This window comes from Carica papaya, chromosome 1 (genome assembly GCF_054855325.1).
Source record: "Carica papaya isolate Zhongbai chromosome 1, ASM5485532v1, whole genome shotgun sequence".
Lineage (NCBI taxonomy): Eukaryota > Viridiplantae > Streptophyta > Magnoliopsida > Brassicales > Caricaceae > Carica > Carica papaya.
Window position 1 is genome coordinate 11,363,881 of NC_142309.1, and position 17,398 is coordinate 11,381,278.

Genomic DNA, 17,398 nt, shown 5'->3' on the forward strand with positions numbered 1-17,398 from the left:
TTTTTTATTTTTCCTGCGGCAGCACCGCCGAGCTTTACCCACGATTTCTAACTCATCCACCGTTCTTTTTGCTCCAATTTGTCCATGAGGGTGTTCAAAATTAAATTTCGAGTGAATAAGTGAATTTTTACTTTTTTTAACGGTCAGAGGTGGCTCTGGCGCGACGGCCAGCGATGGTCGGTTTCTTTCTCCGGCGACAGGTTTTTCTTCTCCAGCGGGAGGGCTGGTGGCTAGGGTTTGGGTTCGGTGTGAAGTGAGATATTTATACATGTCTTCCTTAAATATGGACTATTCATCGCATTTGCTCTCGACCGTCCGATCGCGTTTAAAGAGATAATGAATTTGGAACATTTATCGCGATTTGATCTGAACTGTACAATTGGCTCTTCCTCCAAAACTTTTTAGGGTCCATAATATGTTTCATGTGTTCATACTACGCAAGTACAACCTGGACCCCTCTCACATCTTGGCCCACGAGTCTCTTTCACTCCAGAAACATTGTCCTACGAAAAAGTACCGGTCGATATTGTGGACCAAAAGAGCATATTACTCTGCAATAGGAAATTCTCTTTGTTAAGGTCATGTAGCAGAATCACACACCGAGAGAGGCCATATGGAAGCTATAATCTGACTTCAAAGCCCAATATCCCCAACTATTTGATTGTGAAGAGAGAAACAAATTTGAGCGACCAAATTTCTTTTAAGGAGGAGAGAGTTGTAATGCTCAATTTTAATTTAATGTAAATTAAATTAATTTATACAATTTTTTAATTTTTTTTTATTTTTAATTTAGTGTAAAAATGAAGAAAATTTGATGGAGGATGAAATTGAAAACGATTTTGAAAAAAATTGGTGAAAATTTGGGTTATGGGGGTATTTTTGAAAGAAAAATTAGAAAACAGGGGTTAAAATATAATTTAGAAAATTTGTGCTACGTAGGATGCACGATCAACGGCCTTGGCAAGCCAGAACGTGCCGCGTGGCAATGGACGCTGACGCGGTGCCACACAGGAGGCCACGCAGGCGATCCGCGTGCCCGCGATCGAACGACCCAGATCCGTTCCCGCTCGCATGGACGGTCTGGATCCATTCCTTCCCCAAACAAGATCGGATGGTCATATTTAAATGTGATCAGGTTGTTCGAATTAGATCACGATGAACGGTTGAGATTAGATCGCGATGAACGGTCTATACCCACTCCTTATTTAATCGCGATCGGACGGTCCAAATCAAATACGATGGACGGTCCAGATTAAATAAGAACGAATATAAATAATCTTTTTCACACCAAAACCTAACCATAGCCATTAAACACCCTCGCCGGAGAAGAAGACCCAGCCACCGGGAAGGAGAGCCGTCGCCACCCGCCGCTGCGCAGCAGCTACTTCCGACCAACAAAAGAGGTAAAAATTTCTCCATTTGCTTGAAATTTAATTTTGAACACCTTCATGGAAAAATTGAAGCAAAAAAATATGCCGATTGGCCGAAAATCACAGGAAAAGCACGGCAGCGACGCCGCAGAGAATTTTATAAAATACCTCCGATCAGGCCCTTCTCGATTCCCGTTCGGTGTAATTTTTCCACCATTATTATCACTATTTCCTTCTCTAGAGGTTGACCTAAGCAAAACACCCAACCGCAATGTGAGTCGGAAAAGCCGCCGCACTAGAGAGCCCCGCCACTAGTGAGTTTAAGTTTTTTGTGTTTTTTCGGCCAATCGAGACCCCTTAACGTATTTTCTCATAGGGATTGATGCAAAATCGGTCGAATTCGGCCTAAAACGGCCAAAAATATTCGACTCGAGACGGATTGCCACTGCAGGTGGCAGCGTTGTTGCCGGAGCACAGCGAAGCCACCACGCTAAAATTGGCCAAAATTGGGTTCTAAGATTAATTTTGGGTTTTTTGGGACATTTGTATGTATTTATAGCGCGTTTTTCCAAAGAAAATTCAAGGAACCCAGGGACCGCCAGTAGGCGCAATCAACAGTTTAGCCTTTTGGGCATCAAATTGAATAAGAATCCCTCACTTTATCCCTTGTTATGGAATTAAAGTTTAATTAATAATAATACGGTATTTTGTATAAATTAAAAAATATTCGTAATTAATTACACGTTACTAATAGAGCCGAAACCAGTTACTTATTACTGTTTGTTATATTTAACTGATTATCTGATTTTACAGTTTGAATGCATAATAATATCTTATTTATCAATTTTATGGTCTGAATGCATGTATTGCTGCCTTATGTGACTACTGTTAAATTGAGAAATCGAGATATGATTGTATTCTCTTATGCATGTTTGTTTGTCTATATGATTACGGTTGAATTGGAATAGGGAGACTAAGGAAAAAAATAAAAAATGATGTGATTAAGTGAATGGATAAAACGACAGTCGTACTAGATATTCTGAAAAATGGTGGACAGACTGGGTACAATAGGAAATCTTATCGTGAATGTTGTCTCATACCGAACGGGGTATAAGACGACCCTTTAATTGAGAATATTAAAGGAAATGGTTCACGCATAGCGGGGACATCCCTATAAACCCCCATAGATACCAACAGATTGATGAAAAATGGATAGTGGTTATTTAATTTATTGAATATGGATTTATAATGTCTGCATGTTACCAATTGTATATGAAATCATGATAAGTGCTATGTTTTTATCTTTATAAGTTGTTTTTATAAATATCACTGCGATAAGTGGACAGTAAATGGTTTTATTATTAATAAATGTATTTGTTCAATTAAGTACTCCATTAGTTAGTTTGATTTTTTACTAGCCTTCATTTTTATGTCGTTGAGTAGCGTGATATTCTTAGTAGAGTAGTGTAGCTCATTTCTTATTTAACCATTTCAGATCAAGAAAACTGGGATCTAGAGCCTGATCTACATGAGGTTGCGTGTATTTTCCGTTTATTTCTTCAATTTTTTTATATTTTCTTCAAAAGGGTAATTTCTATAACACTATTTGGGACTTTAAGTTTATGTGTAATGAATGTAAACCTTAACTATTTATTTCGCTTTCGCACTAGATTTATAATTTATTTCATTTGGACATTCTGAGGTCATTGCAGTTAATTAGATCACCGTTGATCATCTTATAACTTAATAAATTAAATAATTTAAGAAATTGTGAAGAATATTATCTAAATTGAGTCATCAAGTAATTAATTTATTGATAACATTTTTAAGGTTGAGGATAATAATATTTTAGTTAATTTAAAATTGAAGAAAAGAAGGTCTCACCTAAGAGACTAACATAAGTTTTTGTTTAGTTCTAAGCACTTAGGGAAAGGTTGCTGATTCTTTTTTTAACAAATTCTGTCATTTTTACTTGGTCCATTACTTTTTTAAAATCCTTGTTTTTAGAAGGATTCTTCTCTCTTCATGATAATATCGAGTTTTATATATTCAATTTTTTGAAAAATATAATTAATCTTTCACTTAATTATTTACTTTTTTTTACAAAAAAAAAAGTAGGAATGAATTTTTACTAAGTGAAGATGAATACTACAAGATCTTAGAATTTGTTATTATTTTTATATTTAATGATTCTAATTATATTACTCTATTCAAGTCTCTTATAAAAATACGAGTAGGTCAGAATTCTTAAACAAACAAAAATTATTTATTTAATTAAATCATATATTTTTTAAAAAAAATTATTAATTTGTGCTTTTTTTTACATTAATACCTCATAATATTGTGCTAGTTATTTCTTACAATAAATAAAATCCAATTTCATTAAGAATCATTATCACCATATAAAACTAATAAATCACAAAAGCATGCACGAAGGAAAAAATTTAATATAATTAAACTTTGGAGCCAATTAGATGCTCACAACTCATGTTCGTATCGTACGATTGAGTGTAGCAAATCAAGCAGCCGTCCGGAAGATGAGGTTTGATAAATAGGCTTAGTCAGAAGGGCTTGCACATTGTCCTGTGTCTCGAGTCGGGTCCCCGGAGGTTGTGGATAATTAGGGTTTTCTCATCTGTGTTCGCGACAGATAAATCCTTAACATCTGCAACATAAATCACGATGACTGGGAAGGCGAAGCCAAAGAAGCACACAGCCAAAGAGATCGCGTCGAAGATCGACGCCGCTACTACGAACCGTGGCGGCGGGAAGGCCGGACTTGCAGATAGGTCTGGTCACGAAAAAGGCGGCCACGCCAAACTTGAGTGTCCTCTCTGCAAAATCACAGCACCGGACATCAAGTCTATGCAGATTCATCACGATGCAAAGCATCCGAAGATCCCTTTCGACGAATCGAAATTGGTGAATCTCCATTCGAGCCATTTGCCCGAGTCGTCGAAGCCTCGTCCTGGCGTGAGGGGTAGCTTCAAGAAGTGATCTGGGTTGGTCATTCGTCTGCTTTCCTTTTTGGTGGTTTTTGTTAATTGTTTTGGTAATTTAGGGTTGGGTTGTTGTTGGGATTCTTGGGTAGTCGTATGTTATTTGGGGGTGTGTTGAAAATATGAGCTTTGAAATTGTGGTGGATAGACTTCCCTCCCTCCCTCCTTGCTGTATAATATTCATCTTGATCATGAATGATAATCATCTTGCTTATGTTCTCTACTTAATTAGTGTTTGCTCAGATGGGAGTTCTTTTTATCTTAAATTTATTGAAAGAGATTCTTGTGATGCTGCATCTGTTGCTTTTATATATATGTATATGTAGTAGTGTAATGACTGGTTGGGTATATGATTTTTCTGATTAACCTTGGAGGAGGATTAGAACACTACGTTCCCCCCATGTATAAGCTTTATCCCTATACATATGTGCGTGTATATATAATCTTTTTGTGTTGTAGAGTTTTAATACATCTTCTACCTGGGATTTCTAATTTCCATGCTAATTAATCAGGTCTTTATTGCTGATGTGGGTCTGAAGAATTCATTCTGTTAACCCTGCCGGGAAACTCTATCTCAGCACTCTGATTGGACAGCTAGTTGATTCCATAACAGGTAGTGAGGTTGGAGCTGAAAGTGATTCGGGAGACTGAATCTGTATAGGAACTGAATTTAATTTTTGTGGGTGTCAATTGAATTCTTATGGAAGTGCATATACAATCGAAGTCAAATTTTATTTGATTTTCTATCCAAACCAAAAGTTTTGATGATCATAAACCAGGCCAGCCATTTGGTTTTCAGTTGGCACTAGACAATTTATACCCTTTATGGATACTTTTAACATTTAAATTTTTTAGAAAACACTCATAAATATAATCATACATATTGTAAATTAATAGATTGTTGAGGCAATATGTTGCATCTTTTCAGGAAATAGGTATAATTCGAATGTAAGTTCTTCAATGGTATATATTACGCTTTAATTAAAGCAAGTATCTTAATTAATCCTTGAATTTATTACATCATGTCATGCTCTCGATATATATTAGGATTGCGTGGTAATTACAATGCAAAGCATTTTCCAATTCGTATTATAGAATTTTCAAGATAATTAATCTCATGAATTTACAGAGAGGAAATAAAATATAAAAGTACATAAATAATAATAACATTTAAATATTAACCAAAGAAAGAAAAAAAATAAGGAAACAAAAGCAAAGCAAAGCAAAGCGAAGAAAAGTCTGGCAAAGAAGGCCTTGTTTCATTGATTGTTTGGCAAAGAAGGCCACTACCACCTCATCTAATTAATTAGGCCTTGTTTGGCAAAGAAGGATTCTATATACGTACAGAGAGTAAACAAATGTCTTGCTGATTCAGGTAACACTTGTCGACTTTGTAACCATCTAATCGAACACCTTACCCAAGCGGCATGCAACTAAAGCTCGGGGTTTTACAGAACTTGGTTTTACAGAGAAAAACAAATGGGGTTTTCTCTCTCATATTTTGAGTTTACAGAACGAATTTTGAGAGCATGGATTGCTTGTATGGCTTGCCTGGATATCAGCCTTGACCTCCACAAAGGCTTCCTGGGTCCTCGTCCTAGCCCACAATTGATGACGGAAACCCAGCCTTGTTGCTGGTGGGTTTTCTCAGTCATCATTGTCATCAAATTTTGAGGCAACTGGGGTTTTATAAAACCCATCACGCTTGGTTTCATCATATCCATGGAAGCGAAGAAAACGGCATGAACTGGAGGAAATAGAAGAATCATTTTTTTTTTCTCGGAAAACAAACAAGACCCAGATAGAAAAATCAGGTGATAACCCTCTCGCGTGACATTTATCATCTCTCCCTTCTTCTCTGTCTCGACCAGAAAACAGAAAATCTTCGATACCCAGCAACAGAGAAAGGAGAGAAGATGGGTGTATCAGATTCAAAGCGAGTCACTGGCCAACTCGCGTTCGTTTGACTCGGCTTGCGACTCTTCACCTCTCCCCCAAGCCGCACTCAGGTTGAGGACAAGACGACGGCAAAAACAGCTTTTCAGGTCGTGAGGATGAGAGCGCACTGGTTGTTGGGCCGGCCTTGTTCAAGCAAGATGACTTGATGATGTTTCATTGATTGTTTGCCACGTGCACAATAATTAGTTGATTTATTATTTTCGAATTATGGCACGTGTGCTATAACGTTACATGGCCTATAAATACTTTGTTGCTCTCTGTAGTTTAATAGCCTTCTTCAGACTCCGGTCGTCTTCCAAATTCGTCTTCAGTTCTCTGTTTCATCAAACTCGCCTTCAGTTGTCAGTTTTCAATTTGTTTGGAGAAAAAGAATGCACTTCAGTTTTCCTTTTCTTTCTAAACTTTTCAATCCTTTTTCTTTTTATTGCAATCGAGATGAATTCATTTTCTTTTTACTTCCGACATGCTTGGTTACCAAGAAAAAGGATTTGCGTTGAGTTTTTATCTTCTTCTTTAATGTATCCAAATGATTCTCGATCATCCGTGAGGAAGACAAATTCATTAAGATTTTCTTTTTTTTTTCCTCCCTTTTTCGTTTTAAAACAATTCGATTACTTCTACCGGAACGAACTTTTTTCTTCCTCTTGACTTTGCAGCCATTCTGCACTGATTTCCGAGGAAAAAGATTTTTTTTTTTCTTTTCTTTTCCTTCCTTCTTTAATTCTTTGTTTCTTTCTTTTAATTAAATTTGCACCGGCAGATGAAATCGTTTGCTCTGAATCCGAGCTTGCATGAAAACTTTCTTTCTTTTCTTTCCTTTCTTCGTTTATTTCTGTCTTTTTACGTCTGTCTCTTAATTTAAATTTGCACTCATATATGCGTTAGGTAGCTTTAAATTCGATTACTTCCAACAAAACTAATTTTTTTTTTTCTTCCTTCGAATTTGCAACCATCTTGCACTGATGTTCGAGGAAAAAGACTTTTCTTTTCTTTTCTTTGTTTTTCTTTCCTTCCTTCTTTATTTCTTCGTTCTTTCTTTCATCATTTAAGTCATCCCTGCACTGTTTGATTTCGAAGGAGACAAGACTTTTCTTCGCTTTGCTTTGCTTTGCTTTTCTTTCCTTATTTTTTTTTTCTTTCTTTGGTTAATATTTAAATGTTATTATTATTTATTTAATATATAATCCCGAAAGTCATGGTCAACTTATTAACAGAGAGCATTTTCCAATTCTTATTATAGAATTTTCAAGTTAACTAATTTCATGAATTTACAGAGAGCAAGCAAATTAATGGGCCTCTAATAAAAACTTCCTTCGAACCCACCACCACCTCATCTAATTAATTATACCCTGTTTTGCAAAGAGGGATTCTGTACACGTACAGAGAGCAAACAAATGTCTTGCTGATTAACATAGCACCTCTCGACTCTGTGATAATCTAATCCAACACGTTAAGCCAGCGGCATGCAACTACAGTTTTGAAAAATCAAATCCCACCCATCTTTTTCACTCTCATGTTCAAATCCAAATTACCCTTCAGATCTCTCATGGCGGGAGAATATGAAGAAGAAGAAGAAGAGGGAAAGTTTCTGCTGCCACCAAAACCGTCCGATTTATGATAAAAATGGAAGTGAAGTTAACGGCAAAGAATTCTATAGACGTACAGAGAGCAAACAAATGTCTTGCTGATTCAGGTAACACCTATCGACTCTGTAACCATCTAATCGAACACCTCATACCAGCGGCATGCAACTAAAGCTTGGGGTTTTACAGAACCAATTTGAGAGAGAAACGAAGGGGTTTTCACAGAGAAAAACAAATGGGGTTTTCTCTCTCATCTTTTGAGGCAAATAGGGTTTTACAGGACCAATCACGCTTGATTTCATCACGGCCTGAACTGGAGAAAATAGAAGAACCATTTTGTTTTTCTCGGGAACCAAACAAGACCCAGATAGAAAGATCACGTGATAATCCTCTGGCTCGACATTTATCATTTCTCCCTTCTCTGTTCCGACCAGAAAAGAGAAAATCTTCGCTACCCAGCAACGGAGAGAGGAGAGAAGATAGGTGTATCAGCCTCAAAGCGAGTGAAGAACTCACTAGAGAACTCGCGTGCGTTTGACTCAGCTTGCGACTCGGCCTACGCTCAGGTTGACTCAGCTTGCAAATTTTCTATACCGTCTCCCCCCGAGTCGCGCACGGGTTGACTCATAAGAGGCACGAAAACGACAGCAAAATCAGCGTTTTGGGTCTGGAGGATGAGGGCGCACTGGTTTTTGGACCGGGCTTGTTGAAGGAATGGGCCTTGGTGGTGTTTGATAGTGCCACGGGTAGGTGACCTAATGATGTTTCATTGATTGGTTGCCACGTGCGCAATAATTAGTGAATAAAAATAAAAATTTTACTTTTGTGTTAATTTATTATTTTCGATTTATGCCACGTGGGCAACAACTTACATGACGACCTATATATACTTCGCCGCTCTCGGTTTTGAAGCCTTTTACAGACCCTTTTTTCCTTTCCTTCCTTCTTCCTTCTTTTTCTTTCTTTTCTTTCCTTTGTTTTTCTTTCCTTCCTTCTTTCTTTCGTTCTTTCATTATTTAAGCATGCAGTTATCCATGGGTTTGGTAAGTCATCCCTGCACTGTTTGGTTTCGAAGGAGACATACTTTTCTTTGGTTTGCGTTGTTTTTCTTTCCTTCTTTCTTTCTTTCTTTCTTTCTTTAGCCAATATTTAAATATTATCATTCATGTACTTTTTATATAACATATAATCCCGAAAGTCATGCTCAACTTATTAACAATCAAATCGCCCAATCTCCTCGCAGTAGCTTTGAAAAGGCAGCGACCTCAGAAGAGAACTATACGTACATATATAAATATAAATATATATATATATACACACACACACACTCAAACACATAGTCAAGCTCATAGATCTTCTTTCTTTCTTTCTTTCTTTCTTTCTTTCTTCTTTGTTTCATCAAATGTATATGCTATGCGTATACTATATAATCTACATATTCCCCATATTTTGTGCGACACTGAGCTTTCGTAGAACAGTTTCTGAATCCGAGCTTAGCACGAAAACTTTCTTTCTTTCCTTCTTTCTTTTCTTTCCTTTCTTGGTTTTTTTTTTTCTTTTTTTTTCTGTCTTTTTATGTCTGTCTCTTAATTTAAATTTGCAGTCATACATGCGTTAGGTAGCTTTAAATCCGAGCTTGCATAAGAAACGTTCTTTCTACCTTCTTTCATTTTCTTTTTCTTTCTTTCTTTCTTTCCTTCGTTTCTTTCATTTTCTTTTTCTTTGCTTTTCTTCGTTTCTTTCTTTCCTCAAAACTTTGCTGTTGATCCTCAGGAAAGTCATGCTTTCAGCTTCATTCTTTCCATCTTCTCTAATTTCAGACGTATACTTTCTTTCTCTTGGATTATACTTTGTTGTGCTATAGCGACGACTTCGCTTTTAGAAGAAACCAAAACACGCTGTCAGTAGTGTTGATAAACAAGCTCGGACATTAATTTTTGTTTTTTTATTTTTTTATTTCTTTAGGATTGCAGTAATGAATAAAGCACGAGGTAACAAAATTCGAGTTGGTCATAAAATTTGAGAAAAAGTTATTTATCGAGAGGCTATGGGAAACATATTATATTTAGTTTCTATTCATTTCAACCATAATCTTAAATATATATATATATATAAGAGTTTATTAAAAAATTGATGTTATTTTCAACTTAGTATATTATATTTAAATTACGATCTTTGATGATGTTGTATAATTCGTAAGAAACATTATTTTTTAAGCATGTTATGATTAAAAAAAAAAAGTTTTACTCAAAAATGTTTAATGATAATATTTTAAATAGATTATAAAAATAATGGTCAATTCACATTTAATATGATTAACTTCCTAGATATATCACTATTAATATTACTAAATAATTACTAATTAATTTATATTATTTAAGTTTTCAGAGATCCAACTAGTTATAATTGAACATTTTAATTTTATCCCCTCTGTTATAAAACTACAGTCATCATAATCAAAATGCATATAACAAAATTTATATTTAAAATTATGGTTGAAATGAATACAAATTAAATATAATTATAAATTGCCTAATATATGTATAAAAAAAATTAATATGAATGGACTTTGAAATGGACAGTGAAGGCTGATTTCATATATATACATACGTACGTACATATTGTTGATTTCTTTTTTCCATTAATTAATTAATTTCTTTTTCAGTTTCTCACATGCATTATATTAATGTAAAATGAGAGAATTTTGAGCGGAGGAAAGACAGATCAATTCAGCATAATTATATTTTTATATTTATTTTTTTTAATAAATAATTTAAATATTATTTTTATAAAAAAAAATTAAAAACATATTGTATTAATACCACGTGACAACTTCATGGACATTCATTTAAAAAACAATTAAACACATGGCTAAGTCGGTGGCTACGGACAACAATTCTCTGTGTTCATAGAGTTTTTCTGAGTTTTGATTTGAACTGTGCGTTTTTTATTAACAAATTGTGTTATATATCGTTATTATTATTATACGTGTCATTTAATTAATAAAAAAATTGTAATAGTAGATTGATAAATATAATCCAAATTACAGAAATAATCACTTTTTTTTTTTTTTTTTTTCTTACATCCCTTGGATTAAATTTTTAGCTTATGGACAAAACGACGGTTGTATTAGCAAATTGCAGATAATTTATGGTAACATTAGGGGTCAAAAAATAAAAATCCAATAAAATTAGGACCAAAAAAGAAATTTTGAATATAATGAGGTTAAAATTTGAAATTCTGAATCCAGCAGAGACGCCCGCGCCATAACAGAACTCTATCTAGTTTCTTTCTCCGGCGACCAAGACATACTGAAAGCAAAACCGTTTTGCGTCTCTCTGTTTCTCTCAATTCGAACTTCGAAAATTGTATAATGGCGACAACCAAAAGGAACTCCAAAAAGCGAGGGTCAGAATTTGTGCTTACCAAATCGGATCCAGTAACTCGAATAGACGACGAGGACCTCGATCTTGATCTCTCTAGGTTTTGTTCTCAAAGACAATCTCACTCTATTCCTTTTCTTTTTCAAAATCAATACCATATTTATGGCTTCTATTTGTTGACAAAACTAATTATGGTGAACTTGCAGTGATCTCGAAGGGATCATGTCGGCTCTGCAACAGATTAAGGAGAAAGCGGTCAAGGACGGTCAAAAGAAGAACGAAGAGACAATTTCGAGGTGTTAAATTTCGCGTTCATATTTCCATGAAATATAACTCTGGAAATGAAGTATTTTATTCTTTCTTCGTTTTCTAATGCTATGACATGCCGTGCGCACTTTTGTGTTTGGTATTTTTCTATAATTTTCAAACAAAAGTTACGGTTTCATTTCTATTTTGTTGAATTTATTACCGTAGAGGAAGTTTCAAGGTTATTGTGAGGTTCAACATCGTTTCATTCAGAATTGAAGAATTTTCATGATTGTCAAGCAGCTTATGAGCTTTCTGTTTTGGCTGATTAGTTTAGAGGTTTGATTAAATGACTGAAATTTGAACGCCATAAACTATTCTTTAACATTCATGTCTATCGCATCATTTGGCATGGATTAGATTAAACTCGTGATATATCGTCATAGTCTTAATATATTGATTCTATTAGTATATGTGCTTTAGGTGGAACAATCAAACTTAGTTTTGTAGACATTTATAGGTTTTACAGAATTCTATAAAACTGAGGTTCTGATTGTTCGGAATAAACTCTTCTTCCTTATTTTAGATTCGTTAGCAGTAAAAACATGTGCTGAAATTAAAATTCCGTCTGACAGAAAAAAGATGAATTATAATATCTTGTTTCCAGTCAATTTTTGTACACTTCCCCTATGTTTTAAGGAAAACAATTGATTCATTGCTATTATGATATAGTTCTGCTCGTTCCTAAGGCTTCATCAATGATGGAAAATTGGTTTTGTTAGTTTATGTTCTCTCTTTCCCACGTTTGGCACACCCGTCTGTGGAATCATTTTTTGTCATTCGCTGTTTATGTTTTTGGTGACAATGTCGCCTCTGATATAAGGCGTAAGATTCATGAATTGAAATCAAAGCTTAAGAAAGAAAGGTAACTTCACATTTGAAGATTCTTTAATTAGATTAACTATGCTTTGTCATCATCATACCGGTCTTATTCATGCATGTGATGTAACTAAATCGGCTGATTTTGTATTCGTAAAAGGAATTTGTACTGCAGACAGAGTTTTGTGAAGGCACTTTCAAAGAGCTCAGAAGAGGTTAATGGAGAATAAAAGGGCTTAGAATGATTCCTATTATGAAATCGAATTTGTCTTCTTTGGTTTTGTGAATTTCTTAAGCTATAAATTAAGCAATTGTATATCTCCAGTGTGAAAATTGGTTGAAGGATGAGACTGCCAAATATAAAGAGCTTTATGAGAAATTCTGTAAGGAGAAAGCTGCCCATCTGCAAGCCTTAAAAGGTCCTTCCTCTTAGTAAGAAATAGAATGGTAATAGCAATACAATAAAAATGGGATGGAAAATTGAATTAAAAATCATATTCTAATTCCTGAATGAATTTTAGGTCCAATTCAAGTTAGCTGATTTTTTATTTTCTTTCTCGAAACGTGTGAATACAAAATTATTGTCCTATAATTGAGGATATTAGTGAGCTTGATTCAATTATGTGTTATGTAAACTATGTTTAATTTTTATGTATCAAATAAATAAGATTTAGGAACATAATAATTTTTTTTTTTTAATGTATTTAGTTTAGATATCACTTTTAGTTCTCAGATCGTTAGAAAATAAATGAAAATAAATTTTATTCATATAAAATTTTTGTATCATGAGTGATATGACATGTGATATCAAAAAGTACAGAATGAGACATGAGTTACATGACTACCTTTCAAATTGATGCTCTCATCCTGCTCAAGATCGTTTTAGGTTATATAGGTCCACAACAATTGATCAATTTTGATAAAAATAATTTCTAAATGCATTAAAAAAAATGATTTTCAAATACCATTGTGTTCATAACAATTGATCAATTTTGATAAAAGTAACTTTCAGATACCACTATACATGTTCGTTATTTTCCTTCTTAATAATAAGAAGAGATTATAAAGGTGATTGAAATTTCTTATTTTAAGCTTAGTAAGTAACTTTACACACTTAATTAAATTTTCTTTTTTTGTAAAAAGTGCTTAAACACTTTGTGTCTCATTTAAAATTTTTAAAACTTAGTTTTTTAATATAACAAATCTTTTAAATATAATTTTTACCTACTTAAAATTAACAAAATATATATTAAAATAAATTACAAAATATTTATAGTAAATATATGTTTGTTATTAGTTCTTTCTAAAAAGATAAATGTTTATTTTTTTCTAATCACCACTTTGTTAAATGCATGGTGGCTTATTTTTTAAATGAGTATCAACTTCAAGTAACTTGAAGTAATTTAAAGTACGAGGGGTGCTCTAAGTGCATTTCTTGAAGCAATCCTAACTTGTGCTGAGCAGTATTTCTACTTGGTTTGCATGGACACTGTTCGGACTTTTGCCTTGATGTCAGATTGTTTTGAAGCTTACAAAAAATTGATACATATTGATCAGGCAAGATTATTTTAGTTGGTGGGTTTTTAGTTTTTTTTTTTTTACCTGTACAGAATGGTTATAATGGCTCTGCTCCAAGCTATAGGGTTGGTATCTTACTTAGACACACTGCCATGGGGGATTATGAAACATGGTTAGCCCGCTCACACAGAATGCATCCAGTTATCTATTTTCAGTCGCATTCCACACATTACAAACCGAAAAGATAGAGAAGTATTGGGAACTCCTTTTTAGGTCTAGGAAGCATAATAGTTTTCTTTAAATCCATGGAAGTTGTATGATCTCAAGCATCTTTTATAAACTAGTAGAAAACTGAGCAGTTCGAAAGAGAATTAGCTATCAGTCACTGATACTACCATGGGGTTTATCTTGGCTCAATATGAGGACAGACATAAGAAAATGACAGGTGCAAGACTGGGGCGAGTTATTTATTATTTATAGAGGAAGGTTGTTGTTGCGCTTCTATTGTCTCATTGAAATGTGTAATCCACTTCTGCTCTCTAATTTCCATCATTCAGAATGTTGCTATTACCCTTAGTGACACGAATAAAAGCTATGCATGCAAACTGTTCATTGTTCAGTATAATGGGGATAATCTTGTGAATACTTACAATAATGTGGTTGATTGTATGCCGGCCCGAATATGTTCAACGTCTCTGCTTCTAGTGATTAGAGTAGTCATCAAGGGCATGCATGTTATCTTTGAATACCTCTTCATCTAATTTATTGTATCATGGGGTTTAGGAGTGGAAGAACACCTTTTACACGTATTGTGGTGGCACTGATCTTTCTCAAATACCCTGTTATATACAGCAAATGTACATCATCATTCTTTTTATTTCATTTTACATGCCTGTTGATTGATTCCGGTGACATTGGTTGGTGATTGCAGATTGTGTGTGGTCATTTGCTGAGAAGAATCTTCTTGGGACGTCAGAGTTTTTAGCAGCCCTGTGAGATTAAGTATTTTTTTGTTTCTTTTTCATATAATTTATCTTTCAGACTAATGTATAATTTGAGTGGAAAGATTTTGTAAGGAGTTCCTCTTGATAGTAAGGGGACATCATTAGTCACTTTGTTGTGGATGATTTGTGGGTCTGGAAACTGGAGTGAGAAACCATTCTCCCTTTTTTTTTCTCTTCTTCACGGTTTAAAACAACCTAATTTTGGTTTCTTATCTGAGGTTTTTAGGTTTGTTTTGTTCATTCTTACCATATTTATAATTGTTAAGCGCCATGAACATGCAAATATGTGTTGGTTATTGTTATTGGGTTTTCTCTGTCTTTTAAAATTTCCTTTTTGTCTCTATCAACATTGAGGTGTCAACCGAAAAGCTAAGCAAGAACAAGAACAAGCTTTGATGGTAGGTGAGATAATGTCTTCTAAATTATTTAGCAAGTAATTAGTTCTGTTTGGAACTCTTATAATGGTGTTTCATTTAAGTGTTTGATAGCATATGTTTTCATTTAAATTTGCAGCAATATGTGCCTTTGGTAGCTTTGAGTTCAAGCTTGTATAGTAACATTTATCAATAAGAAAGAGGTAAACTATCAAGTTCTATGATCAATTATAACATATTGATGTTATGTATTAGGCAATCTGAAAGAAAAGGAGATTGCTGGCATAGTTATTACGGAAAAGATGATTTTTCTTTTCTTATTTACTGAATGATTTAATTGCTATTGTGTGGTACATAATCTATATATTACTCATAGGTCATGCGAGATTCGGTGATAGGGAGTGATGTATTTTTGTGGTATATTTTGAGTTTTAGTGGAAAATTTTCTTTCTTTTTCACTTATTTTCTTTATTTCTTTCGTTCATTCTTTCTTTCATAATCAAATTTGCAGGGATACATGCATTTGCTAGTTCTGAATCTAAACTGCCTATCAAGATTCACTAAAAAGATGGAGGTATATTTTCAAATTTTGTAATAAATTATAATATATTTATTTGCTTTTTAGGCAGGTCCAGAGAAGGGGATGATGTTGGCATAATTGTTGCCAAGAAGCTATGCTTCATTTTTTTCTTCATAGGTCGCATATGCTATCTATATGCCACGTAACCTAGATATTTCTCATAGGTTATGCAACACTCATTGACAGCTATTGATGCATTCTAGAGGTAAAATCCGAACTTTGATAGGAAATTTTCTTTCTTTCTTCCTCCTTTTATTTATTGCTTTCTTTCTTTCTTTCATTCTTCATTTAAATATTTGATTAGAATGTACATTTATAAATCTGAACTTACTTGGAAAAATTTATAAGTGGGAAAAAGGTGTCTTGTCAAGTTTTATGATCATATATAGCATATTGAAGTGGTCTTTTAGGTGGACTAAGGGAAGGAGATGATTTCAACATAGTTAGTATTAAGAAGAGGTAAAAATCTATTTTAATTTTATGGTTATTGAACAATGCATGTGTTATTCATTTTGTATGTGACTATGTATTCCTTTTAGGTTATGAGACATTCATTGACAGTTGGTAATGCGTTTAAAATAGAATTTATGCTTTGAGAGAAAAGTTTTTTTCTTTTCCTTTCTTTCTCTATTTGATGTAAATTTACAATGACATGTGCATTTTGTACCTTATTAAGTGTTTTGATAATTTATATTAAATTTACACAGTTGGTTATGCAATTTAAGGGAGAGGGAGGATCTTGGCATGATTAGTGTCCCGAAGAGAATTTTTCATTTTCATATTTACTGAACTATGCAATTGCTATCCATATGTTATATAACTTATCTGTTACTCATAGGTCATGTGACATTCACTTATGGTAGAGGTAGAGTTTGAATTTTGGTAGAAAACTTTCTTTCTTTACTTATTTCTTTCATCATTTCCTTTTCTCTTTCATTTAAATTTGTAGAAAAACATGCCTTTTATAGGTTCAAATCCAAGCTCGCATTGAAAATAATATCTAAGAGAAAGAGAGGTATGTCATCGAGTTTTATGATCACTCGTAATATATTGATGTGCTCTGTTAAGCAACCCAAGAGAAGATGATTTTTCTCTCCATATTTATTAAATGATGCAATTGTTAGTCATATGCTGCATATTCTATGTATTGCTCATAGATTATGCAGGATTCACTAAAAGTGAGATGTATTTTAGAGGTAGATTTCAAGCTTTTGGTAGCAAACTTTCTTCCTTCTTTTTTTTTTCTTTCTTTCCTTTTTTTTCCTTCATTTTTTCTTCCTTCATTTAAATTTGTACTGGTACGTGCATTTGGTAATTCTTAATCCGAGCTTGTCATGAAAAGTTCATAAATGGGAAGTAGGTACCACATTAAGTTTTATGATCAATTATAGCGTATTGATTTTCTCTTTTAGGCAGGTTAGGAGAAGGGAATGGTGTTGGTATAATTGGTCCTAAGAAAAGTAAGGACTTATTTTTCTTTTTATAGTTATTGAATAATGCATT

The 17,398-nt window shown here is 33.8% G+C and overlaps 1 protein-coding gene and 2 long non-coding RNA genes across 18 annotated transcripts in view; all 3 read left to right on the forward strand.

The window, feature by feature from the left end:
• The first annotated feature begins 3,933 nt into the window (after positions 1-3,933).
• On the forward strand, positions 3,934-5,108 carry LOC110816349 (protein METHYLENE BLUE SENSITIVITY 1). Its single transcript, XM_022044503.2, has 2 exons — positions 3,934-4,372; positions 4,882-5,108. Exon 1 carries the CDS (start codon positions 4,053-4,055, stop codon positions 4,365-4,367), a length of 315 nt encoding a protein of 104 aa, XP_021900195.1. The 5' UTR covers positions 3,934-4,052; the 3' UTR covers positions 4,368-4,372; positions 4,882-5,108.
• Positions 5,109-5,851: 743 nt separating this feature from the next.
• On the forward strand, positions 5,852-8,743 carry LOC148269210 (uncharacterized). Its single transcript, XR_015818975.1, has 2 exons — positions 5,852-8,021; positions 8,101-8,743. It is a non-coding gene; the product is annotated as an uncharacterized LOC148269210 (long non-coding RNA).
• Positions 8,744-11,147: 2,404 nt separating this feature from the next.
• LOC110816367 (uncharacterized) overlaps positions 11,148-17,398 on the forward strand; it is a 42,172-nt gene continuing 35,921 nt past the window's right edge. For 4 of the 16 annotated variants that reach the window (XR_015818996.1, XR_015818992.1, XR_015818994.1 and 1 more), the window contains exons 1-7: positions 11,148-11,394; positions 11,501-11,590; positions 14,869-14,939; positions 15,296-15,343; positions 15,455-15,518; positions 15,827-15,889; positions 16,060-16,100. This is a non-coding gene — a long non-coding RNA (uncharacterized LOC110816367). Of the gene's footprint in view, positions 11,395-11,500; positions 11,591-11,768; positions 11,880-14,868; positions 15,013-15,295; positions 15,344-15,454; positions 15,519-15,826; positions 15,890-15,921; positions 16,101-16,127; positions 16,911-16,946; positions 17,356-17,398 lie in introns of those variants that run through there. The other 12 variants (XR_015818983.1, XR_015818980.1, XR_015818984.1 and 9 more) reach the window with 12 other exon arrangements.

Bases quoted from the DNA above. Each gene is read 5' to 3' on its own strand.
- LOC110816349 (XM_022044503.2), top strand. From the start codon at position 4,053: ATGACTGGGAAGGCGAAGCCAAAGAAGCACACAGCCAAAGAGATCGCG.